The sequence below is a fragment of the Heptranchias perlo genome, chromosome 26 (genome assembly GCF_035084215.1).
Source record: "Heptranchias perlo isolate sHepPer1 chromosome 26, sHepPer1.hap1, whole genome shotgun sequence".
Taxonomy (NCBI): Eukaryota; Metazoa; Chordata; class Chondrichthyes; order Hexanchiformes; family Hexanchidae; genus Heptranchias; species Heptranchias perlo.
The window spans coordinates 27,718,829-27,744,814 of record NC_090350.1 but is presented as its reverse complement, the minus strand read 5'-3'; the positions used below and the strand labels follow the sequence as shown (position 1 = coordinate 27,744,814).

At 40.6% G+C, this 25,986-nt stretch overlaps 1 protein-coding gene across 2 annotated transcripts in view; it reads right to left on the bottom strand.

Moving 5' to 3' along the window:
• Positions 1-9,690: 9,690 nt before the first annotated feature.
• rnf19b (ring finger protein 19B) overlaps positions 9,691-25,986 on the bottom strand; it is a 38,389-nt gene continuing 22,093 nt past the window's right edge. The window contains exons 3-10 of one of the 2 annotated variants that reach the window (XM_068006622.1): positions 24,659-24,864; positions 24,105-24,249; positions 21,463-21,625; positions 18,324-18,438; positions 15,888-16,028; positions 14,657-14,864; positions 13,576-13,713; positions 9,691-12,100 (exon numbers count right to left, since the gene is read on the bottom strand). In XM_068006622.1, the coding sequence (XP_067862723.1) occupies positions 11,659-12,100; positions 13,576-13,713; positions 14,657-14,864; positions 15,888-16,028; positions 18,324-18,438; positions 21,463-21,625; positions 24,105-24,249; positions 24,659-24,864 (1,558 nt within the window). In that variant the 3' untranslated portion in view covers positions 9,691-11,658. Of the gene's footprint in view, positions 12,101-13,571; positions 13,714-14,656; positions 14,865-15,887; positions 16,029-18,323; positions 18,439-21,462; positions 21,626-24,104; positions 24,250-24,658; positions 24,865-25,986 lie in introns of those variants that run through there. The other variant, XM_068006623.1, reaches the window with a different exon arrangement.

Genomic DNA, 25,986 nt, shown 5'->3' with positions numbered 1-25,986 from the left:
TAAGTGTATTCACTTTGGCTGACCTAGTTAGGTCATTGAAGCGCTTCCTGCACTGTATCCATATGCGGGAGATGTTGCTGCTGCTGGTGACCTCCTCTGCCACCTTGAGCCAGGCCTTCTTGGTGGCAGAGGCAGGCCACTTCCTCCCTTCCGCCGGGTAGAAAATATCCCTCCTCCTCCTCACCCCATCCAGTAGGACCTGGAGTGAGGCATCGGTAAATCTGGGAGCAGCCTTTCCCCTGGTCTGCTCCATTGTATAATTTTGTTTCTTTGCTGCAGGAGCAGCATTGGAGGACTGCCCCTTTAAATAGGGCTCCTCCAGCTGACAGCCTGTGATGCGGGTGCGCAGTCCACCCGCTGTGCAGGTTGACGACCGGAAACCCGGAAGCCCGTTACCCACGCGCCCAGTCGCCCCCCCCCCCGCTGCCATCCCGCCTCCCTGGTAATATCGAGGCCATAGAGTACAAAAGCAAGGAGGTTACGATGAACATTTATAAAACACTGGTTCGGCCACAACTGGAGTATTGTGTCCAGTTCTGGGCACCGCGTTTTATGAAGGTGTGAAGGCCTGAGAGAGGGTGCAGAAGAGATTTGCTGGAATGATTCCAGGGATGAGGGACTTCTGTTACGTGGATAGGCTGGAGAAGCTCGGGTTGTTCTCCTTAAAGCAGAGAAGGTTGAGAGGAGATTTGATAGAGGTCATCAAAATCATGAAGGGTCGAGGACTACAGAATGGGCACCTCTGCTATAAAGAATCGCAGGAATGTGATAAAGTGTTATCACATAAATTGTGCAACTAATGGAAGGCTCAAATACCTCATTCAAATCAATGAGCTGCTTTTGATTAGAGAGATTCTTATTTTTCTAGTACTGTATTCTGATTGCTCTCCCCCAACCCTCTCAATCCCCATTGTGATGAGTGGTGAGGAGATGCAAAATAAATTCAGCACCATTCCTTCTGCTTAGGAACATTCAGCAGGGTTCCTCAGTCACCTTTGCTTTTAGGCTCAGTGCCAGTAGCTCACTCTTTAGCATCAGAAATACAAAACGACCCTAATGATGTTGAAATGATTGTAAGCAACAACATAAGAATGATACCGGGGCTAAAGGGGTAAATTATGAGGACAGGTTGCACAGACCAGGCTTGTATTCCCTTGGGTATAGAAGATTAAGGGGTGATCTAATTGAGGTGTTTAAGATGATTAAAGGAATTGATAGTGTAGATAGAGAAATACTATTTCCTCTTGTGGAGAGTCCAGAACAAGAGGGCATAACCTTAAAATTAGAGCTAGGCCACTTAGGGGTGATGTCAGGTAGCACTTTTTCACACAAAGGGGAGTGGAAACCTGGAAAATTCTCCTCCAAAAAGCTGTTGAGGCTAGGTTAATTGAAAATTTTAAAATTGAGATTGATAGATTTTTGTTAGGCAAGAGTATTAAGGGTTACGGAACCAAGGCGGGTAGATGGACTTAAGATACAGATCAGCCATAATCTAATTGAATGGCTCAAGGGGCAACTCTTGTTCCTATATTCCTATAACATTTTTGGAGCAATCAAGAAGTGGATGGGCATACAGGCTATAAAGTCAATTACAAAAGTGAGGTTATGAGTAGTACTAGCCAATATCTGCCACAGCATTCCTTTTTATTTGTTTCTATAAGGCTTTAAATAAATTAGTTCTTATATCCTGAAATCAATATGAAGTTAAACATATATACCCTGAAAATGTATACATAATAATTCTGCACATACTTCCTATCAATTTTTCCATTAATAAATTCCCATGTCCACATTTATAATGGAAACTGCCTATGTAAACTTGTCACATTGTAATTGCACCCTCCTACCAGTGGAGGTGCTGCATGGGAGTGTAATTACAATGTGACAGTTTCTATAGAGAGTTTCCAGTATAAACGTGTACATAAGAATTTATAATGGAAATATAAAAATAAAGACAGAATGGGTCGGAATTCTCTGGAGCAGGGCATCTCGCGGTGTATGCTGTTAGTTAGACTTATTCCTGGACCCTTCAGCTCAAAAATGTTTTGCGCCCTAAGGTGCTATAAGTTGCGGACTAATAACAGCGTGGCGAGGGCAACAGGACAACTGGGACCTTAGTGAATGGCGGGACCAACAGTGTATCTCCTTAACCAATTAAATTTAAGGATTGAGAAATAAACAGAGGAAGGACTGAGAAGGAGGGTGAATTAGAGTCAAATTAGGTACAGAAAGAGAAATAAAGAGAGAGAAAGAAAGATTGGTTAAGAGAGAGAAAAAAAGAGACAGGAAAAGTAAGAAAAAAATTGTAACTTTCAAATTTGACATTATTATAATCTCCAACAACAATTCAATACCTGAAGGAATGAGACTCCACAGTTTTAATTGTTCACTTTCTGGGCCAGAGAGGCTGATTGGCAGTCATTAACAATTATTATGTTGTTAAAAGAATACTTACGCTAGACTTACTGGACTTAACTTTCTGTGTGGAGTTTAATGGGCAATTAATGTGAAAATAACAGGGAGGCTAAAGGTGAGTTGCTGTTTATGCAAAGCAAACAGCCAAATGGAGTAAATCAACCAGCAAGTTCTGGAGATTCGCAACTGGGGGCGTGTCTCTTAATCCTCTGAACTTGCTGGCCGATTTGCGCATTAATAACGCCTGCGTCGTTCACATGCTGTTATTTTTCAGCAAATTCCGGCCCAATGTATGACTTTAAAATGGGGACTGAATTATACCTGAATGCTGTGGTTCAGTAATTCCATGTCCTTTAGCCCCGCTTCACTGGAAGAGTATGCATAGTCATATCTCCCTGTAGGAGCCCTTCGAAGGTTGGTGCGAGGACTTTGTCGGGCACTGAGTTGGGGTAGCACTCAGTTCCTGTAGGAGGTGAGGGGTCTTGGGTTGGTGATCTTCCCCTTCAGGTCAGCTTTGGGATCCCTTTGCCTGTGGCAAGTAGAGGTGGGCCTACAGGCAGATGGACCGTATTTTCTACTGTTTTCTCAGTTCTGTGTACAGCCATTGCGTGAATTGCTCTATAAGCCAAATGCTCCACAAGTCCTTTGTCCATATGTTTGTGAGGGGAGGATGTAAAAGAGACTAAAGTCAGAAGATCGGAAAGTGAAGGGATGGCGATTGTAGGGCTGGAAAAGGTTACAGAGATAGCAAAAGGCGAGGTCATGGAAGAGCTTAAATACAAGGACAAGGATTTTAATTTGAGGCGCTAGGGGATCGGGGACCAATGTAGGTCAGCAAGGATGGCGGTGATGAGCATGCAGGTGTAATTCAGTTCCTATTCTAAAGTCATACATTCTGTCCTTATTTTTATATTCCTATGTCCACATTTATATAAACTATCACAGTGTAATTACACCCTCCTGCAGCACCTCCACTGGTGTGAGATAGGATATGAGCAGCAGCAGAAGTTTAAATGAGCTGAAGTTTATGGAGGATGGGAAGCTGGCAAGGAGAGCATTGGAATAATCAAGTTTGGAGGTGACAAAGTCGGGAGAGGTGGGCACTGTTACGGAGGGAGATGTAGACAATTTTTGTGATGGAGAGGATTATGGGGTCTCAAAATCATCTTGAGTTTGAACAGGATGCAAACAATCTGTTTCAGCCTGCGCCAGTGGCTGGGGAGGGAGATGTAGTCAGTGACAAGGGATCAAAATTTTTGGCCTTTCTGAAACCAAAATACAGCAGCAGCAAAGTCTACTCTAAATCCCATTACGCTCTAAATGTTTATATTGCGTTCGGTATATTTACTTCACAAAACAATATAAAATATAACAATTGCATATTAGCGAGGAGCAAATAGAATTCCACCAACACTGGCACACATACTGATATCATTGCTTTACTTAGCCTTGCTACATACCCAAAATAAAAAAGAATGTAGTTTCTACTTTAAAGTTACCACATTGGTGAATATAAATAATTAAATATTTATATAATTACAAAGTAAGTTTTCTGGTTTGAAACTCATTTATATACCCTCATTGCATTTAAAAACTGTCTTTGGTAAGACAAACATATCAATGAGAACAATTTGCATTGGAATGACACATTTTTTGTTCCTGATAACCAATGAAATTAGAGACTTCTTGTACAAATTTAGCTTCTGAAAATAGCACACAAGAACCAAAAGGGACAATGTATTTTGCAAAAAAGTGTTTGTGCTGGCAAGAAAAGTTTGAAAGTCAGGCATTGTAAAATATTGGGCTAGAATTTACTGTAGTAGGGTATCTAACGGCATCTGCCATTAGTTAGATTTGCCCCTGCACCCTTCAGCTCAAAACATTTTTGTCACAAAGTTGCTGAAAGTGCGAGCTGATGGTGGGGCAGCGAGGGAAACTGGGCATCTGGGACCTGAGTGAACAGGGCAAGCAACAGGGTATCTCCTTATCCATTGAGATTTAACGATTGGGAAATAAACAGAGGAAGGACTGAGAAGGAGGGTGAATTAAAGGGCGTGAATTCAATGTCAAATCAGGTACAGAAAGAGAAATAAAGAGAGGGAAAGAAAGATTGGATTAAGAGAGAAAGGAAAAGTAAGAAAACAACATTATAAATTTTAAATTTGAGATTTTTAAAATCTTCCCGAAAAATTCAAAACCTGAAGAAATGAGCCTCCACACTTGTAATGGTTAATTTTCGGTGCCAGAGAGGTTGATTGGCAGTTATTAACACTTATTACATCATTAAAAGGGCACTTAAGCTTGTAATGACAAGACTTAACTTTCTGTGGCGAAATTAAGGGGCAAATACAGCAAGTTCCTAATAAAAACGGGAGGTTATGGGCGAGATGTCGTTTTCACGAAGCTGGCGGTGGAGTGGCGCAACTTGGACAGCAACTTTTGGATATTCACATTTAACTGCGCACCTGCTCCTCACCTGAAGTTGCTGTACCATTTACCCATAAATAACGGCAAGCGCCATTAACCTTGCCGTTATTTTGTCAGCAAATTCTGGCCCATTCTGTTTTGTGGACTTCTGGAATTCTACATTATAATAGTAAGCATCAAAAGAAATGTAAATTGAAAATATTTTTGGCCTTTTTTTGTAATATTTACTTTGCTCAGTATCATGCTTTGGAAAACATTACCTCACAAAAAAAATGCAATGTTTTTCACAAGATAAACATTTTTGAGTCTTCAATGGGTTCAAAGTCCATATTTGCAACACTGCCAATTCTTGTGCAAACCTGAAAACCAATCCTTAAAGGCTTTTGCTGTGAATATTTAATGAAATAGGTTTGAGTACACTAAAGAAATCAGAAGTTCTTTCCAATTTTACACAGTACAGCATTAGGGTTTTTCAGCCATTGCATCAGTGGTAAAAAAAAAGTTAAAGTTACAGTTACAAAAATATCTTCTGAATCGTAACTGATCATGACTTAATTCAACCATCTGCCTAAATTGGAACGGAACTAGCTCAGATTACTTTCAATAGCAAAGAAATGTGGCGATATCTTTACAATGAGATACTTGTCAGTTTTGCAACAAGTCCTGTAGGCCCTGACGAGAATAACTGTAAACTCACAAATTTTTGCTATGATTTATAACCAGTCATTATAGGCTTATGTGATTAAAATGTTCTTCCATTAAACACTTTCAACAGCTGGGACTACAGGAACTCTACCAATGTTGAATATATAAGACACAAAAGTCTGATACTGGATTTGGTCGTAACATAACAGAGTTGTATCATTTTGGACCGTTTTTAACCTTGAATCTTTACCAAACAGCATTCATTCCTGTTAATATATTTAGCCTGCTCCAAAAAACAGTTCACTTGGATTCAAAAGGGATAGATGAGATCAATACTGATTGAGAAGTTGCAAATTCAAGTGCATCAGAAGGTAGGAATAAGGACAGGCCATTCACCCTGCCTAATTTGCTTGATCATTAAGTTCCATGTGTTGGACTACTTGCATCTTTAGCACAGTTATAATCATGAGGTGAATCTGATTTCTGAAGCAATTGCTGGTAGACTAAAACCTAAATAAATATGCATTTTAATTCATTATTGTTATATTATGGATATAGATATTTATTTTGATTTATTTTAATGAAATTTTTTATGAACTTCAGACATTCCAACTTTGAAAACTCCATTGGGATGCACTTCGCCAGAGCCATGATTCTATCTGCTACTGAACAAAAAAAATCCATACAGTTATAGTTTCTCGGTGTGCTTGAGCATTTTCCAAGTAGAGTTGTAAAATCTTTTTGAAAAAGATCCCAATTAAACTGCATTTATTGTGTTAAATTGCATTTAAATTGTTGTAATTTCAAAATGACAATACAAAATACTTTAAACATTTTTGCAAATTTTCCCTAACTGCAGAAGCACTGCAACGATTTAGCCTCACATTTAAACGTACAATATAAATCATGAAGACAGAGTGCACTAACCTTGACTTAACGATAGGATTCATTTCTCCTACATACAATGTTTTAAAGTTGATTGCACATTAAATTTTTAATAGAGCATGGAAAAGTGGTGGGTACAATGTAATACATTATTTGAAATGTTCAACCATATCAATTGTACTTGTGACAGCTTCTGAATTATGTGGAAAGCAGTGAAATGCAAACTTTCCACCATAGCAAATTGCGGAAGATGTCATTATAAGGCAGGGTGAGAGATGAAATCATCTGTGGAAGTGGAATTATTACATTTACTTAATAATGAGATGAAATGCATTAAAGACAAATCTTTATGAACAAGAAATAGATGAGGCTTTTCTCTTTTCAATATTCTTCTCTTTGTTTTCTTCCTGAAGGTGCTGTCTTTTGATGTGTTACGGCTCCACAGTGGCAGTACCCCCATACCTCACCCTAGTGGCCATTCTTCATAACAGTAAATGTTGTCAGGCTACTGTATACAGCATCAGTATTGAGGCTGATCCTGCTGTTATGCAAGTCCAGGCACACGCACCATCTGTAGAGGTTACTGGATAGCAATCAGGAGTAGAAACCCTAGTTTGTTTTTCTCTATGTAACCCAAAAGTGTTGCGTTCAACTGAAAAACCCTATAAAGCTTTGCACTCTACTAGGAGTTATCTTAAATAACAAAGCTGTAGGGGAACTAGATGGAGATATTATTACAACTTAAAGTCCAATATTTAAGAGACAGGTAGAGTCTGTCATGGGCAGATAGTAGGGTTGGTATTCAAGAACCATGAGATCAAATGGACTGAAATGCCACCTTTATCCAGATCTATATTTTATGAGCTCTATTGTAAGTCCTCTAACACTTGTTAGCCAATCAAATTGCAACTGATGTCATTATATCTTTTTATTGATACAGTCCAGTTAACTCCTTAGCTGTTCCCTCATATGCGTGTTCCATTAAACTCAAATTTTTTACTTGTTTCTGTTAATAAATATGGAAGCTGTACTCTGTCAAGATAAGCAAGTCCTCTAATCAGGATAACATTTGCAGTGTTTCAGAATTTTGTATAGGAATGCTGAAAATATCAGTTTCAGGAACATTTGAAAGGAACCAGCTGATCTCCCATGGTACCCGTCTATCTCCTGACTTCTCCATCCCTCCCCGATTTCTCTACGTAAAGCCAGATCTCTTTTTTCTCTTCACTGTCTTTCTCTCTCTCTCCCTCCCTCCTCCATCCATCTAGATATCTCCCTTGATAACTCCAGCTGCATAAATTCTCACCACCTACCAATGCAGGTTAATAATGGAAACTTTCTATGTAAAACTTGTCGTGCTGTTATTAACACCCTCTCCCCAGTGGAGGTGCTGTAGAGCCACCACTGGACAGGAAGGTGTAATTATTGTGATAAGTTTACACAGGCTGCCTCTATTATGAATAGGGCTGCATATAGTGACATCACTATTGAAGAAGTTGCTGCAGTTTTGTTCATGAGTTCTGTTTGTAGAGACTCTTTTAAATAGATTGTGTAAATAGACTGTCTGCTGAGTAAATAGACTTTGTTTGCTGTAAAATACACTGTCCTGCCGTAAGTCCTGCCCCACCTCCAACTCATTGGCTGACACAGTGATGTCAATAGCCACTCCGGATAAATATGGACTTAGGAATTTATAATGAAAATACAAAATTAAGGTCTGAATGTATGCCTTTAAAATGGAGACTAAATTACATCTGCACATCTTCCAATTATTCCCCACCCTATAATCCAGCTTCACCTGAAAACTACACTTTGTCAGGACTCCCTGTGTGCAATACTACGAAAGATCAACTAGTATATAAGATTTGGACATAGGGAAGGGGGTTTGACAAATAACAAAGAGGACTGGGCCAAAAGATGGCAGATGCAATTTAATGTGGAGAAGTGTGAGATAATGCATTTTGTGATGAAAAACAAGGAATGGGTCTATAAACTCAATTGAAAGATGCTGAAGTGTGTGAGGAACAGAGAGACCTAAGGATGATGATACATAAGTCCTTTTAAGTGCAAGTACAGGTAAATAAAACCATTAAAAAAGCCAATCGCATTTCAGTTTTTCAAATGGGGGCATAGACTACAATAGCAAAGAGGTTATTATAATTTGTACAAGGCAATGGTAGGCCACGGTTCGAGTACTGTGTGGAATTTTGGGCACCCCATTGTAAAAAGGATGTTAATGCCATAGAAAGCAGACAGCAAGAATCACCAGGATGATATCAAAGAATAGAAACTATAGCTATGATGAGAGACTTGAGCTACTGGGACTATTCCTACACGAACAGAGAAGGCTAGGAGGAGATTTAATAAAATTTTAAAAAATGAAATTGATAAAAAAAAAATTTTTATAGGGTCAATAAGGAAAGACAATCTCCTCTGGTTGGTAATTCAGTGACAAGGGGTCATCAATTTAACATTGTTACTAAGGGAGTGAGGATAAAGATTAGGAGAAATCTCTTTACAGAGTTGTTAGAGCATGGAATGCTTTGCCACTGTGAGGAGATGTGGCAGAGATCAATGGATCTTTCAGGGAAATAATAAACATTTGATGCAGAGAAAGACACAGGGATATGGAGAGACCAGGGCAGTGGGATTAGTTTTGAATTGCTCTAGCGAAAAGCTGGCAGAGATACAATGGCCTCCTTCTGTGCTTAAACTTACATGGTTCTATGAAAACATTGATTCATGCTGAGGTATAGTCCAACAGCTCTGAGCACTGGATGTTTTGCCTGTGGCATTCTTCATGTTTGACCTGGAACAGAGAGTATTAGCTGACTGTTATATGGTGGCGGGCCAGTTAGGTCCAACCCTGCCCTTACCTGAATTCTACACACCTATATTTTCCACCAGCAGTCATTGGACAGTGATCAAGATTAAGCTACCTGGATTCATTTTATTTCTCACACTATCTCAGAGGCATGCAGGCCAACTGTCATACCCCGACTCCAATCCCATCTCCCAACACAACACAGACCAGGAATCAAAACTAAGACTTTCTGAACTGCATGGCTCAGTTACATATTGCATTTGCCAACTGAAATTGTGGGGAACTTACTCCATTTTTAAAAGAAACTAATTTTCTCATCTTCAAAATAGGTTGGTGAAGTGAGACTCTGTCAGACATCAGCAGCAACATGTTTGAACACATTGGCAATGAACAATTATTGCATCCCTTCAGTCCAATACTGAAGCCAGTGATGGTGCACTTCATATGACAAATAAAATTAGTTAATTACGTGTCAAAGTTAATATCCAAGACAGTTTCCCTAGGATTCGCTTTATTAGTTTTTATTTACATGAAGCAATAACAAAGTGGTATTTTAAAAAAAACAAGACAGCCCTGATAATAACTGAATCTTGCTTGCTCTGTTGTTGCCATGTGTTTGCAGCAATATGGTAGGGTCAGGGGGCTGCAAAGACAATCCATAGCTGATAAAGCTCCACTTCCAAGGATTTTAAGTATTTCTCCAAATTTTATCTCCCTCCTCTCTTGAAGGCACTGACTTGCTGGGGTATGGTTCCACACACACCAGCAGCCTTAAGGACCCTGTCAAATAGTTATTCATCATGCGTGAGCCTAGATATACGAGCACTATGTCAGCACTCAGCAGGCTGTCAATCATGGAGGACATCACAGCCAAGTCCAATCTCATCTGACGTCCACATACGTAAACTTTCTAGCTGGGGTCACTTGATAGCATTCAGGAGAGGGAACTCGACCTGATTTTTCCTAGGGGTGCTGAGGCCAGAGATCAGCTAACTCAGCACCTCTAGGCTATATGGTTAAATACTCCACCAGGCAGTGTCTTTACCCACTGGACTGGGTCCTGGGTGGAATTCTACCCTTGATTTTAAAAGGACAGTGTGATTTTTAAAGCATTTTAAGGGATCACAGTAGCATTTAGTAAAACAGAAAACACAATTACAATTGTTTAGTTTGGTTTAAAACATTATAAATTAAAGATCTGATAGCTCTTTGTCCATTTCATTTTCTACCTTATAACATTCATCGCAAGAACTTAATAGCAAACAACAGAAACCATATTTAAAACAGAATTGGCTGATTTCAGAGACAGTAAGCTGTTCTCTGTAACAAGTTATCCGGATAGTGTGACAGTCGATGCCCAGATAGCCAATTGGATATTTTGAATTGTAATATCTATTGAAATATACAGATTCAGGTTCTTCTATAATCTCATTAGCAGTACAGTGGTCACTGGGAAGCTGCATTGCAAGGAGGTCACCAGCACACTCCAGGCTTGCTTGAAAGGGCATTTCAGGCAATGAGATATTGTTGGGACTGTCAAATCATGTTAAATTTAGAACAAGAAACCCTCTCTCAACCACCCTAAAGGTATAAAGGCTTAGCATAGATTGGGATTCCTCAACTACCACTACCATCTGCTAACAGGAGTTGAATTTTACTAAGCTGTCCTAAAATACAGCTTTGGTCACTTTGATCAAATCAAGTCACAATTAGTTCCCATTTCTCAAGAAGAGACAGATGTTGCTGCTTCTCAAGAAAGCAAAATCTACAACTGCCTGGTTGTGTGGAGTCGAGACCAGTTTATACTAGTACAACTGACTGCGGCAACAATTTCAGCTGTTTAGAATTAAGCTCAAGTTCGAAGGATCAAATTCATTGCAGCTTGAAATGACATGAAAATCCAAATCAAGGCTAATTTTCTTATCTCTATCCTTCAATGTACTCCACTTGGTATATAAACACATTGGGCCGCAGTATCATGCGAGACAGAACCCACATATACAGTCACCACTTTTAGTATCTATTTAATCTCTTTATAAAATGATGATATAGATTGCATATCTTGCAAGTCAGAAAGAGAAAGGCTCCAAGTCAGCCAGCATCCAAGCAAAACCTGACTTTTGTGATGACTAGAACAATTTTTAAATGTCCGTTATTCCCATAGGAAGATTTTTTTTTGCTGGGGCGGGGAGTGGGGGGGGAAAATCCTGAGAAACAAGCAGTTCTGCTCAAATTCATGCAAAAGTAACGATGGCAGTGCTGTCAGGTTTCACAATAAAATTAATCAAGAAACTAAGCAATTAATATCTTTATTTACTGTGTCAAAGATGTGATTGTCAAATGTGCAATGTAATCTTCTACATTTAAGCACATTGTGATGAGACATCAAATATAATATATTACCATAGACTGAAGAGTAAGGTGCATGATATGGATTGATGAATTAAGTGCGGATTGTGGGTTTAGACAAAGTATACTACAGTCTCGTTTTGCTGCCCAAATTGCTCAGGAATATATTCCCTTTGTTCATCATCATCACACTCCAAGCTCTCATTGTTTAAGAGCTTATTATCTGAAGCAGCAATTTCCAGTTGGCTGCCATTAATTGGACTGGGGGAATCACATTCGTCGGAACTAATGTCAGGCATGTCGTCTGACTGAGTATCTGTGCTCTCTTCGTCACTTTTTATGCTCTCAGGTTGAGCAAGTGTTACATCGCATGTTTTGCTTGTGATGCAGTCCCTGTGGTCACTATTGTAAGAGCTGTCCTTCTCTTCACAGCAGAGTCCCTCTATTGACTGAGTGTGGATGTGAAGTGATTCATCGATGCTGCTTCCAATGGCTAAACACAAGTGGCTGGGTTTGGTTTCAATGTCAACGTGCACTTCCAGATTATTGCACTCCCTGTAATAAAAATATATTAATTAAAATACTTAGCTTGAATTCCTCCATTACAAATTTGGATCTTGCCTTATATATTCTCTCAGGTATAGGGTTGCTGGTCACTTCCATAAGCAGACTGAGCATTTTACATTTAGGGGTGTTCTGTACTTCCCAATATCTAAATATATGATAGAGTAACCCTGGGGTGTAACAATAGTATCTCCCCTTTGTGATCTGAACCAGATATTTGTGTCTCATGGCTCTCCAATCCTTTTGAAAGTGAACCGAGAGAAAACCTGGTAAGACGAGGCCAGATACGAATCATTAAGTAGTTTTCTCATGCAAAGCAACAGTTATGATCAATCAATACAATTTATCTCTGCGTACTAACACAAAATAATAACCACAATACGCTTCCCAACCTCAGGTGGTCACCTTGCTTGACTTAAACAAAATAACTCCGAACTGCTTTCTTCTTCTGAGCCTGGCCAAAGCTTACCCTTAGAGGTTTTGGTTTTAAAACATGACTAAGTGTCTCTGTTTTTATCTCTGTGTTCACAGCCAGAAGTGAAGGCCTACCACACCATTCCTGATGAGTGCCTGGAACCAGAGACTTCCCAACACAATAGGTGTGAGGTGTTTATCAATTGTTGAGACAGGCTAATAAATTGCTTTATTATTTACAGTCTTTAAGGAAACACCATCAAACTTGGCTCATTAGCATTTTATCCACCTTTTGTCTCGGTGCCTTTTTGTAAATGTGTGTGAATACACTTTACTTTAAAACACGACCCTTACATATAGCTTTTTTTCCAATCCTTTCTGTGAAAAAAATTCCTAATCATGACAGCCTAGGGGGTAAGTAAATTAAGTCTGAGTAAAAGGTAAGCATGTAATGGGGCGCTGAAATGTTCCAGTTTTTATCCATGCCAATGTGACCACACTCCCCCAATAATGAACAATTTCAGTGTTAGATGGAATTGTATATCAGCTGGATTTGAAACAGAATCTGATGCGAGATGATGTTTCTATTTTCCTGATGGGATGGGATGGTTGATGATTTATTAATCAAGAATATGATAGCAAATTAAAAGCATTATCAAGAGTGCAACAGAGCAAGATCTTCCAAGATGAGAGGGTGAAAGGATGCAGATTTAGGAACTCTTTGTAATGGACTTTCTTTGAGCATAAACTCCCTTCGTTTTTCTCCTCATTCTCTAGGCTCACAAGGCTCAAGTAAGCTGTAATTGGGAAGATAAGCAAACAACATGCTCCCAGGCCTCCAGTGCTGCTAGTTACAAGCTGAAATTAGAGAACTGCCATAGAGAAAGGAATCCTCATTTACAATACTCTCAGAATAATTTTGGATGAATGGATTCTCAAAGCATTAAATTATTTTCAAACAACTTCAATTTTCTATTGGAAGGAGGATTGTCAGGTAGGTGCATTTTGTTCATTCTCTTTTGAGTAGGAGTATTATATGTTTCTTAGCTCACCTGTCCTGTGGATTGTAGGAGCTGATGATAGAACCTGCCATGGCCCTGGTGCTGGCATTATCACTGGTTGCCCCTAGGCTGACGGAATCTTTATTCAAATTGTAGCCTTCTTTTTGAATATCAGCCTGAATCTCCAGCCTGCAAAATACATTGAAAAACTTCATACTGGACTTGGATTTGTTATCGAACCAATAACCATCTCTGCAATATGGCATGCCAAGCAACTACTCAAAATTATTTTTCTTCCCCAGATTCAGCAAGGGATCATCAACTTTACTATAGAATGCATTATAGTCCCACTAGTGACAGCAAACCACTCCTACTCATTGCCCAAGCCGCCTGCTGTGTTCAGCCCTAAATTTTGGCCTGATAATGCAACCCCTGCCTCCAAACCTTAGCCCACGTATGGAATATCTTTTTTCTTTCCAATAAGAACATAAGACAAGAACAGGCCATTCAGTCTATTGAAGGATATCCCTTTAGTTGTATTAATCCACAACCTTTCAGAATGACAAATAAGCAGTACATAAAGTGGCATAGTAGTGGTATAAGAAAAGGCCTATAGCAAAACATTGGCAAATGGACATGCTAACTCCATACTCCAGATTTAAAGTGCTGGTCATATCTGTGCTCCTCACATCACTTTGAGCACTGCTCATCAGTAACAAAAATGAGACAGGGTTGTATTTTATTAATTTGAAACTGAACTGAGACTGCAAGGGATCATCCAAACTTTGATTATAGACTTCATGTCATCCGTTGGATCATTTAGGATGTTTTTATTACTGTTGTGTTACCCTGGAAAAGTCACTGTAATGTGGTAATGTGTCTTTTTTATGTTATGCAACATGCTCCAAGAGCAGAATGTACATGTGATGACATTAACGCTAAGGGATGTAATTGTTTCATTGTCACCTCTTTTACAGCACAGTACTTTAAAACAATATAAGGCAGAAAGCAGGTCGTCCTCTCTGGGATGAACTTCAACCTGGATCTGAACACTGGCATGACCAAGTTTTGTTCCATCCTATTCTGCTGTCCAATCCCCAATTGTTCTAACATTTTTACAGACAAAACTTACCTGCCGTGCAGTCCGCTGCTCCCTGACAGTGCCCCTCCAGTCAGCGTGCCTCCTGATAAAGCAGCAAAGCTGGCAGTCTCACTGTAGTTGCTCTGCATTACACTCTCACCATCAATGGGGCTGCCACTGGTACTCAGAACACTGGTCAACCCTTCAACACTGCTCTCTCCGATACTGGGGTTCTTCAGAGCTCGCCACGCATCAGCCACTGAAAGATCAGAAGGAAATCAGCAAAAGGAAGAGGGACAGAAAGAGAGAGAGAGTTAGAGAGTCAGAGTCAGAGAAAGAGACAAAGAGAAAGACAAGGCAGGGAAACAGAGATTTAAAAAATCTCAGTTAATGGGAATACCTTTGGAACTTTCCTCATTATTGTTTAAAGTAGTTAATTTACTTGGCACCTATATCCTAAATAAATGTAAATTATCACTAATTCTTTGTGGTATACTGAATAAGGTTACATTTTGGACAATCATGAATATCTCAAATTCTTAGCACATTTAAATTCTCACTCGTATTACTCTTATAAACTCACTTATGGTCAGAGTTGCCACCTTCTTCAAGTTAAGAGTAGAGAGTGTGTTATTTCAAATTCACTACGGCATTGATTTGCCAGCCTTCTTATGTCAATAAGAATAGGTAGTTTTAAAAATGAAGTTACTTTTTTGAGGTTGAGGGCCAGGCACATTGTGTAAGGTAATGGTGGGGAGCATTGGATCAGACTTGTGGCCACTGTGCACTTAATTCTGTCACTAGGTGAAAAGTGAAAACCGTTCCATCGTTCATAGACGTTTCAGGTGAGCAAATGTGCACACACATACACAGGTGAGAAAACACACATGTACAAGAGAGTGAACAAATGCACAGGTGAGCACACATATGTAAACACATACACATATGGGTAAACACACAGAGGGATTGCATGCATGCGTGCGCACACACAACGGTGAGCAAATAGATGCACAGGTAAGCAAAAACATGCACACGTACAGATGAGCAAGCATACACACACATGGACACTGGTGAGCAAACAAATGCACCAGTGACCAAAGTCAGCACACATAGGTGAGCAAACATACGTAGACAGCTGGGCAAATACATGTGCACATATTTTAAACCCTCCTGATAAAGCTGCAAAGCTTTCTGGGATATGATTGGTTACAATCCCTAATTCAATGCTTATTATTTATTCATTCATTCTAAAGTGGCTAACAGATTTGTGTCTGAGAGTTACCTGTAATTGGCCCATCGTCTTCATCAAATTCAATCTTCATTCCTTTTCCATTGGCTGTACTGACCCCACACCCACCACCACGGCAAAGTGACACTGGGACCACACCATAAACATAAGCCAGCATGATGGGAACTCCAATTCCTTAAAGAAAATAGATCAGACCTTAAATTGTCTTGCCCAAAAAAGCCAACCCGATGTTCCCCCTGGAACTGCGTGTCGACGACTGCAACCTGATTTTACTTGTTAATGATTCGTGTAAAAATCATAATTTTATGTATACATTTGTAAACAAAAAAATCAGTAATTAATATTTTATCAGAAGAACTTGTCATTTCTAGTATTCTTTGTTGATAACATTTATAATATTTCTTCAAAACTTAGTTGGCTGGCTGAGGTATCCAAACATATGCCTGAAGATGTTTTCAGGATAAGGCCGTGTCAGGTTTTACTATTATTGATTTTTCTTCTTCAAGGGAAGGATTTCTGTTCAAGAGTGAATTCACACAAGCTAGGTAAGTCATTTGTGGAATATTGCAGCTTGTCATCTACTTCAAATGGACACGATGAGAGTCAGTTGACTCATCGCAGGCTCATTAAGGCATGATGGTCCCTATTCATTTTAACAAGAGCAGGAGATGGTGTCTTGAGAGTCTCACCCCAAGAGGGAGGAAAGGTAGCCTGCTATATTGACTGGCCACTGGTGAATCACTGAACGTGGAAGGAATCAGATAGGTGGACCTCCCACTTACTGAGAACATGGGGATGTATAGAAGAGATATATAAGGCTCAATTTTAAAATGAAAGTCGGGGTGCGTTGGGGGCGGGGAGGGGAAAGAAAATCGGAGAAATCCAGAGCAGTCAGGATTCCCGGCTCCAACCCGCTGAAGAACACGCACGACCCAGAGTCATCTGGGTGCGCTTGCCATTCCCAAACCCAGAAGTCCCGCCGGCGGGACGATATTTAAACAAGCAAATATATCTCATTGAGGTACTTAAGGTAGTTTATTTTTGACATATTGAATAGTTTAAAAGATTTTGACCTTACCTGGGAGGCTTTCCCATGGCTTCCAATTCACGCCAGGCGTGAAGGGCCAGATCAGTCAAAAATAAACTAAATAAATTAAATAAATTTACATTTCCTATTGTTAAAAAAAAATAAACTTACCTTACAAATGATGTCACCTGCACCCCCCTGCCCCGATGTCCGATGTCTTCTGCACACCATCCCTCCTTCCGATGTCTTCTCCCCCCCCACCCCGATGTCTTCTCCCCCCCACCCCGATGTCTTCTCCCCCCGCACTCCGACCTTTGTCTTCCTCCCCCGCCCCACTCTCTCTCTTTCTCTTTCTCTTCCCCCCCACCTCGCCCCCTCCCCGCCCCTTCAGATGTGCAGCTCCTGTTGGCAGCTAGCCTGTTTATCAGGCTGGCTGCCCGGCGCAAAACCGGAAGAGGCTTTAATTGGCCTCATTAGGGTTGCGATCCGCCTACTTCCCTTCCGGGCTTGGCGCCCGCAAATCACGCAACCCCACCCCCACCCCCGCTGCCCTTTTAAAATTGAGCCCATAGAGTCAGCCAGCCAGCTGGGTCTGGGGAGAAAGCTTGGCCGAGCAAGAGGAAACTCACTCATCTCAAGCCCAGAGTGGGTCATGATCAGAAGAAAGGTTCTATAGGTAGTTGAATCAAGGTGAGATTTGATTATATCTATTATTCTCTTTTGGTCACTTGCTGTGCATAAAATAAACTAGCTTAACAATTTGTATCTGGTCTTGTCTCATAAAACGTTTCAGTCCACCATTTGAAAGATTGGAGATGGGCACATGATACCCAGTTTAGGTCACAACCAATCCTATTGTTAGACCCCTGGATTACACTATTGTATAATTAGATATTGGGCACTAAGATGCTCAAGATGGCTTACAGGAGTGACTAGCACTGCTGTACTTATAAGTAAGTCTAAGACAGACCTGAAACTTGTAACAGGCAGCATGGTGGTCTAGTGGATTGCTACTCTAGTGGATTGCTGTGGCATGACAGATTTGTGCCCTCCATTTCTCACACAAGTAACGACTAACCTCAGCTGAGCACTGAGGAAAGGTGAAGAGATTCCTCGAAGGGGAAATGGTAAGATAAGAGATCAGTTAATTTTGGATATTCTCAGGCACAACCAAGAGGCTCGTTACATATTGAGCACTGGTGGAGGCCTTCCATCAATTCAGTTGAGGGTTGCTGTATATCGAATTGGAGGATTTGAAGGTGGAGACAAAAAGAAAGTCTTGGATACTGAGTTCTTGTTCCTCCAACTTGAATACTGAGCCAAGATGGTGAATTTAAAAACAAATCTTATTTTAACAATATGTTAGCCTTCTAGCATGAAGTCCAGTTACACCTTTACATCTGCTATGAAATCCAGTCTCGGGTGCAAAAATCAGAACTTACCTACACTGACAGCTGCTATCACAGGGGAAGCAATGACAGACAGGGTAACTGCACCGGTGATTGCCAGATTTCTTTTGTGCTTTGAAGCCTTCTTTCCTTCGTAGCGACTATGAATCTAAAGAATAAAAGCCAGAAAGAGTTAAGATATTCACTAGCTCAAAAAATCTTCAAAGAAACAGGAACACACAAGATTCACAGAAAAACGGTTTGCCTAACACGCTCCTACCTTAAGGGATAATACTTCTGAAATTGACAGGTTTACATGTACAGCACATTGATGGGTTTTTCTTGCTTTTATTTCTGTGAAAAGTGTATTTAAACACATTAAAATTCTATTTGCTGTGGCTGGATCTTGATGGGCACCAGGATTAATCTAATGCTTCAGTTTCACATGAGTTAACAGCGTATGGTGCAGTGATAAGTTTTCACGTGTTGTGCTGCTTTTATTGTGGACATTACAGAAGAGTGGGCAAGAAAAACTTCTCCTTTGGAAATTAGCCGGTGTAATTGTTCGAAGTATATAAAAAAAACACAAGCTTTCTTTGGTTCAGGCGCACAGTGAATCTATGTTTTTTCTTCCAAAAGGTATGGAGCTACCAGAAATAAATTTAAGGTTAGTCTCCAAAACTACACAATTTATTTTGAAGTAAACTGAAATGCTAAGATAATTTTCACTCAAAACCAGTTTGTTCAACCTCTGGCCTGTTGCTTAGTTAGCTGATCTCAGCCAGAATGGTGCTGGATCTCAGCACTCTTAGGTTTAGGTGGGAGAAATTATGCAGCATTCTTGCTCCTGATTGTTATCCAGTGACCTTTTGCAACTGCTTATATTAGGTAAGAATTGGACCAAGTTCAGCTGTGATGTTCCCTGCAGTCAAATAGTTTGATGACATTAAGGGGGTAATTTTAACTCCCAAGACCAGGTGGGTAGGGGCAGGTGGGAGGTTAAAATAACAGCTTTTTGGAGCGGGACCGCATCCCCGGCTCCAACTCGCCCACTTCTGGGTTTAACTCAGGCAGGTTTTTCTGCGTGTGGACAACAGATACCAGGAAGTCCCGCCCCCACTTAAAGCAGACGGGCTGATATTTAAAGGGGCAATGTACCTCATTGAAATACTTGAGGTACTTACTTTGTTTATTGGAAAACTTAAGTGAATTTAACCATACCTGTTCAGGTTTCCCATTGCTTCCGATTCACATCAGGTGAAAGCAGGCGGGATGGGCCAGATCCATGAGGTGAGTGCCTTTATTGCACTGCTTGTGGGCCTGGGGCAGCAGGAGTGCTTCTTCCAGGCCCAAAAAGCTCATCGGCCGACAAGACCCCCGCAATTGGCTGGCCCTCCCCAATGGTGGGCCCCCCATAACGGTGGCCCCCCCCCCCCCCACAACTATCTCCGACTCTTCACCCGACTTCTAAGTCCCAACGTTAGACCCCCCCCACCCCGATCTCCACCTCCCTGGTTCACTACGACAGGCCTTCCTGCCCTGTCAATCAGGCTGGCTGCAAGGCACGAAGCCCGGAAGTAAAATTTGTTGACCTTGTTAAGGTCGTGATCATAGATCGCGACCCAACTTACCTTCCGGTTTTCGCACCTGAAAATCTTCCCCCTCCGCTCCCTTCCTGGCTCAAGGTCAAAATTCTGCCCTAAATGTCTATGTTTATGTAAGAGCAATGGCCACTCAGGGAGGTTACTGGAGAGTGGCCTGCATTTGTGCATCCGTACCCCAGCAAAGAAGCAACACCTTCTGGAGTGGAGGTGAGAAGGAGTCCTGCACACCAGTGTACCTTAATGGATTGAAATCTGAGTAAATGCTTTATTTGGATGTTGGCAGTGTTGAAATAAAACTCAGACAATGATCCCATAGAAAACTATGTGTCTATAATTAATGTGGAGCTAATAAAATGTGAAGAATCCAAATTAGCATTCAGGTTTTAGTACATGGGATGAAATATAACTGCAATCCTATAAAGATTCAAACTCACAGTGCCAACTTTCCATTGCATGCCCATCCCTTTGAGTTGCAACAGTCTTTCTCACAGTAAAATATAGTTATAAATCACAGGCTTTTACCTACAATGAACTTATGTCTTGTTCCATGTGTTTAACCTCTTTTTCTTGAAAGAAACAAATGAAATAGCTCAAGACAGATTAATTTAAATGTTCTACTTTTCTGCCACTCCTTCCAGGTGAAACAGCGATTTACTTGTACTTCTTTCAATTTACTATACTGTATTCACTGCTCACGATGCGGTCCCCTCTGCAGTGGGGAGCCCAAACGCAGAATGGGTGATCATTTTCCTGAAGACCTCCGTTCAGTCCACAAGCGTGACCCTGAGCTTCCAGTCGCTTGCCATTTTAATTCTCCATCCCACTCCCACTCTAACCTTTCTGTCCTTGTCCTCCTACACTGTCTCAATGAAGCTTAACAGACGATTGAGGAACAGCAACTCATCTTTCGATTAGGCACTTTACAACCTTATGGATTCAACACTGATTTCAATAACTTCAGATCATAACCACTGCTCCCATTTTTTCAGACGGCAGGTAGTGGTAATGGTTCTGCTGTTGCCATTTACAGCTCCTCTAGACCCATCATTTGTTTCTTTACTTGTCCTATTACCACCCCCTTTGTCTTGCTCTTCATCCCTTTTGTCATTGAATCACCCCTGCCCTCCACCCTATCACAGACCTTCCCTTTTGTTCTTTCCTTCCTGCCCCTTCTTCCTTTCCCCGCCTTTGCCTGGCTCTGTACTTGCTTAAAACCTGTTAACTCTTTTAACTTCTTTCAGTTTTGATGAAAGGTCATCGACCTGAAACATTAAATCTGTTTCTTTCTCCACAGATGCTGCCTGACTTACTGAGTATTTCCAAAAAGAATTGGATTGCCAACTTCATTGCCACTTTAAGCCGTCAGTGAACGTAATCAATTAAAAAAGATGAAGTGAACCTCCACAACGTAGTGCTCGGGAGCCACAGAAAATATATTTACATTGAAGGAAATGGTCAAGAGGATCGTTTATCTATGAATAAGGGAGTAATTCACAATAATTGTCATGTTGAGGTATCAGAGTGTTACAACAAGGAAAGACCATTGTTACAAGCTTCCAGCAGATATCTTTTCTAATAATCTTTCCTACCTTCCTGCCAACATAAACCGGGATGCCAATGATCATGGCAGGAACAGCAATTCCAGCGATGAGAGAAATGCCCACTGGAGCACCAATCAGTGTGCCAAGCTGCCAGAGAATTTTCTTCTTCTTGCTCCATGGTTTCTTTCCCCAAAATGTGCAGCCAGAAGGGCTGGAAGTGGCAAAGGAAGAAAGTCAAGAGATTGTTACAGCAAGATAAAAGCATCACAAGATTTGCCCATATGCCAAATATATCACTTAACAACAGTAATGATACCAGCTTAACTCCATATTGGGAAGTTCTGTTTGATTTGGTTCCATATAAAACACGTCTATCCGATGCAGCTAGATGGCGACATTACTGCAGCTTGAAGACAATGTGTGAACTTTGACCTAGGTTAATTTATACTGCATTTGCTAATACAGTACGATCTACGCAGGCAACATGCGTTCATACTGCCCGCTCATAACATGAAAGAGCTTAGCAAACGTGTAAACACAACCAAGGGGGTGGAAGGCATCACGGTCAAAGCCGACATCCACGTAGAAACACTTGCTGGCAACAATCGTTAGACAACGATCAGCAGCATGAGATGTGGTTGATTATTTCCTCCTCCACAGTCCAGAAACAGAGTCTCATTATAATTTCCCCATTGCTGCTCCATGTGTGATTAGTTAATAGAGCAGGGACCAAGGAACAAACCTAGGACCTTCTTGATCACTGCCACTTCTCTTCCAGTGATCCCCACCTTGAAGCAGTTCTGTTCTTCTCTCCCACGGAATTTCCGTTTGTCTCTTTTACCTTGTTCACCTTCATCGCAATATAAACTGTTAAATCTCTAACTTCCAGTTCTGATGAAAGGTCATCGACCTGAAACATTAACTCTGTTTCTTTCTCCACATATGCTGCCTGACCTGCTGAGTGTTTCCAGCATTTTCTGTTTTTATTACTTTCTTGATCTGAATAGCTCAGTCGAGAAGTGTCTGTTTGGCTCAGTGTTGCCACTTTCACCTCTGAGTTAGAAGGTTGTGCCTTCATGCTCCATTATAAATTTAAGCACATAATATAAGCTGATACTTCAGTGCAGTACCAAGGGAGTGCTGCATTTTTAAAGGTGCTGTCTTTTGGATAAGATATTAAACCAAGGCCCGATTGGTAATTGGTTGGGAGGTAGGAATCAAAGAGTAGGGATAAAGGGAGCATTCTCTGATTGACGGGATGCGGCAAGTGGTGTTCCCCAGAGATTTGTACCGCGGCCTCAGCTTTTCACCATATATATCAATGACTTGGATGAAGAAATAGAGAGTTGTATATCCAAGTCTGCAGATGACACTAAGTTAGGAGACACATTAAGTTGTGTAGATGGGAGTGGGAAATTACAAAGGGACATAGACATATTCAGTGAGCGGGCAAAACTGTAGCAGATGGAGTTCAACATGGAGGAGTGTGAGGTCAACCACTTTGGATCCAAGAATGACAAATTGGAATATTTTCTAATTGGAGAGAGACTAGGAACTGTGGAGGAACAAAAGGATTTGGGTGTCCTTGTACAAAAATCACGAAAAGCTAGTGCACAGGTACAAAAAGTAATCAAAAAGGCGAATGGAACGTTGGGCTTTATCTCAAGGCACTGGAATACAAAGGGCAGGAAGTTATGCTTCTGTTGTTCAGAGCTTTGGTCAGACCCTATCTGGAGTACTGTGTTCAGTTTGGGCACCAAACCTCAGGAAGGATATATTGGCTTTGGAGGGGGGTACAGTGCAGATTCACCAGAATCATACCGGGTGCCTAAGGGGTTGAATTATGAGGACAGGTTGCATAAACTTGGTTAGTGTTCCCTTGAGTTTAGAAGGTTGATGGGTGATCTAATTGAGATGTTTAAAATGATAAAGTGATTCAATAGGGTAGACAGAGAGAAACCATTTCCTCTGTTGGGAGAATCCAGAACAAGAGGGCACAAACTTAAAATTAGAGCTAAGCCATTTAGGAGTCAAATCAGGCAGCACTTTTTCACACAAAAGGTAGTGGAAATCTGGAACTCTCTCCTCCAAAAGGCTGTGGATGCTGGATCAATTGAAATTTTCAAGACTGATATTGATAGATTTTTGTTAGGTAATAGTATCAAGGGATATGGATCAAAGGCAGGTAGAGTTGAGGTAAGCTCAGTCATGATCTAATTGAATGGCAAACAGGTTTAAGGGGCTGAATGGCCTACTCCTGGTCTTATGTTCCAAGACCAACATTCATCTTCTACCACCACCAAAAAAGGTTAATTGATCATTCATCTCCTTGCTGTTTATGTGATCTTACTGTGCACAAATTGGCTGTTGCATTTACCTACAAAACAACAACACCGCACTTCAACAGTAATTAATTGGCTGTGAAGCACGTTGGAATGTCCTGAGGATGTGAAAGGCTGTATATAACTGCAAGTTTTTTCTTTGTACCGTACCCATTTTACGTAGAATTATGTAGCATTCACTCATTGAGTGAATTATTTAAAATGATTTGTTTTGGGGGAAATGCAAATGAAACCTTTTATTTTGATTATTTTTGGATAAAAATGAAATATTTTCTGATAAAAAGTGATCACTTTTTTCCTGTAAGTCCTAGAACACAACTGCAAAAATGATATGAACCCGGCTCTTACCTGAGATAATGGAGGTCAGAGATCTCCTTCATACAGAGCCAGCAGAACTCGCAGCCACACACAGCACATGTCATGTGATTACAGCTCCCATCATTCATTTTAATGATGTAGGCCCCACACCGTGGACACGGCTTGATATCATCCGCTATGGAGAAAGCATCAAGGAAGTGAATGACTGGTCTTTGAATAGTTATTGATTTTATATCTATATAAAAAGGCATAGAATACATTCTCTGTACCATCAGCCATAGCTAGTTTTCAATTGGAATGCAGCTGATAAAATCAAGCTATTTCAAGGCGGTGGTTTTCATTAAAATACGAGACATTTAACATTAAGACTAACTAAAACAGCAAGAAGGAGAATATATATATTTGAAACTGTCACAATGAAGAAAGTGGGACAATGTTCCACTTATCAACAGAGAGATTCTTTTATGTTGATGAATACAAATTCATAACAAATATAGAAATTAGGCTGTACACATATGCATACTGGCTATTTGGCACTGTTTAATTTGTAAGAATCATGACTGTGTAGACACTCTCAAACATACCCATGCCTGGTTCCTGACCATAGCTCAGGCCTGTTGTTTGCTTTGTACGAATCTGGAGATTTTGGGCTCGCTGTTGACGAGCATTGTCGCAGGTCTGATTTGGGTGCCAGAGCTGTTTGCAGTGATAGCAGAATTCCGTACCACAGCCATCCCGTCCACAGGTGATCTTTGGGCAACTTGCACATCCGTAGGCGATCACAGCATACCTGGAAAACACAGTAATTTTATTCCCGTGAAAATTTAGGTAATGGGCCGGAACTTGTTCCGACCGGCGTGGCAAGGCTCTCTGCACATCCTGCGGATTAAAAAATACGAACTACTCACTGCGTAGGCCATGACGTCCATTTGCTTAATTTTGAAATCTGCTCCAGTGGTGCGCTCCGAGATCAGCGCAGGCCATGTGCGCATGCAAAGACTGTGAGAAAGGAAGCCCCGCCCACAAGCAGGCAAGTAATACTCATTCATTTAAAGTGACATTCTCTATGTTAGTTGAAATAAAAATTTAACATAACGTACCTTATTATAAAAAGGCAAGGAAATAATTTGTAATGTACTGAAACATACAAAAATTAAAAGTTAAAAAATATTTTTTTAATAGATTTTTTTAATGATCAAAAAATATTAAAATAGGAATAATTAAGACATTCCACATTTTTTAAATCTAATTTTTTATTGTTTTGCAGTCATTATAAGTCTCTGCGCTTTTAAAAAGTAGTGTAGGGCTGGTATTTTCAAGTGTACCTTCTCATGGCGTAAGTATCTACGTTCCAGCTGGGTAAGTTTATGATTGTCTGGTGATTGTGTTTGATTGTATTGATTGTGACGTGGTTGGCCCTTTAATTCGGGACTGTCAAAACATCGTTGAACCAATCAGAGCAAGTTTGCGATTTCCGGGTTTTAATGCGCACGTGTGCATTCGTGAACTTGCTCCGATGGACTCGATGGCAGTTGGGATGGACGCCATTGCGGAGTGGTGTCCAAGGTAAGCAAGCAAGCTCTGGGCCAATAAATCAGCATCATGCCTCCTTTAACTTCACTATTCTTTGTAATATTCAGAAATGTTATTGTAAGAAGGGGAATATTTTGAATACAGGTTTACAATTTTATTTTCTGCTCTTTTAAGATGTAAACATGGATCATTTACCTACCAAGAAGGTGGGCAGTTAGAGTTGTAATAATCCTGATCTATAACAGGCAACTGAAAAAGCTCGAGGTCAGCTTGGGTGACAAGCTCCTATTTTAATTTCTCTCTGCATAGCAAGCTAAACCCCAGCCTGCACTTCTTATTGATGGCATGGCTAAGATCAGGAATTCACTACGTAAGGATT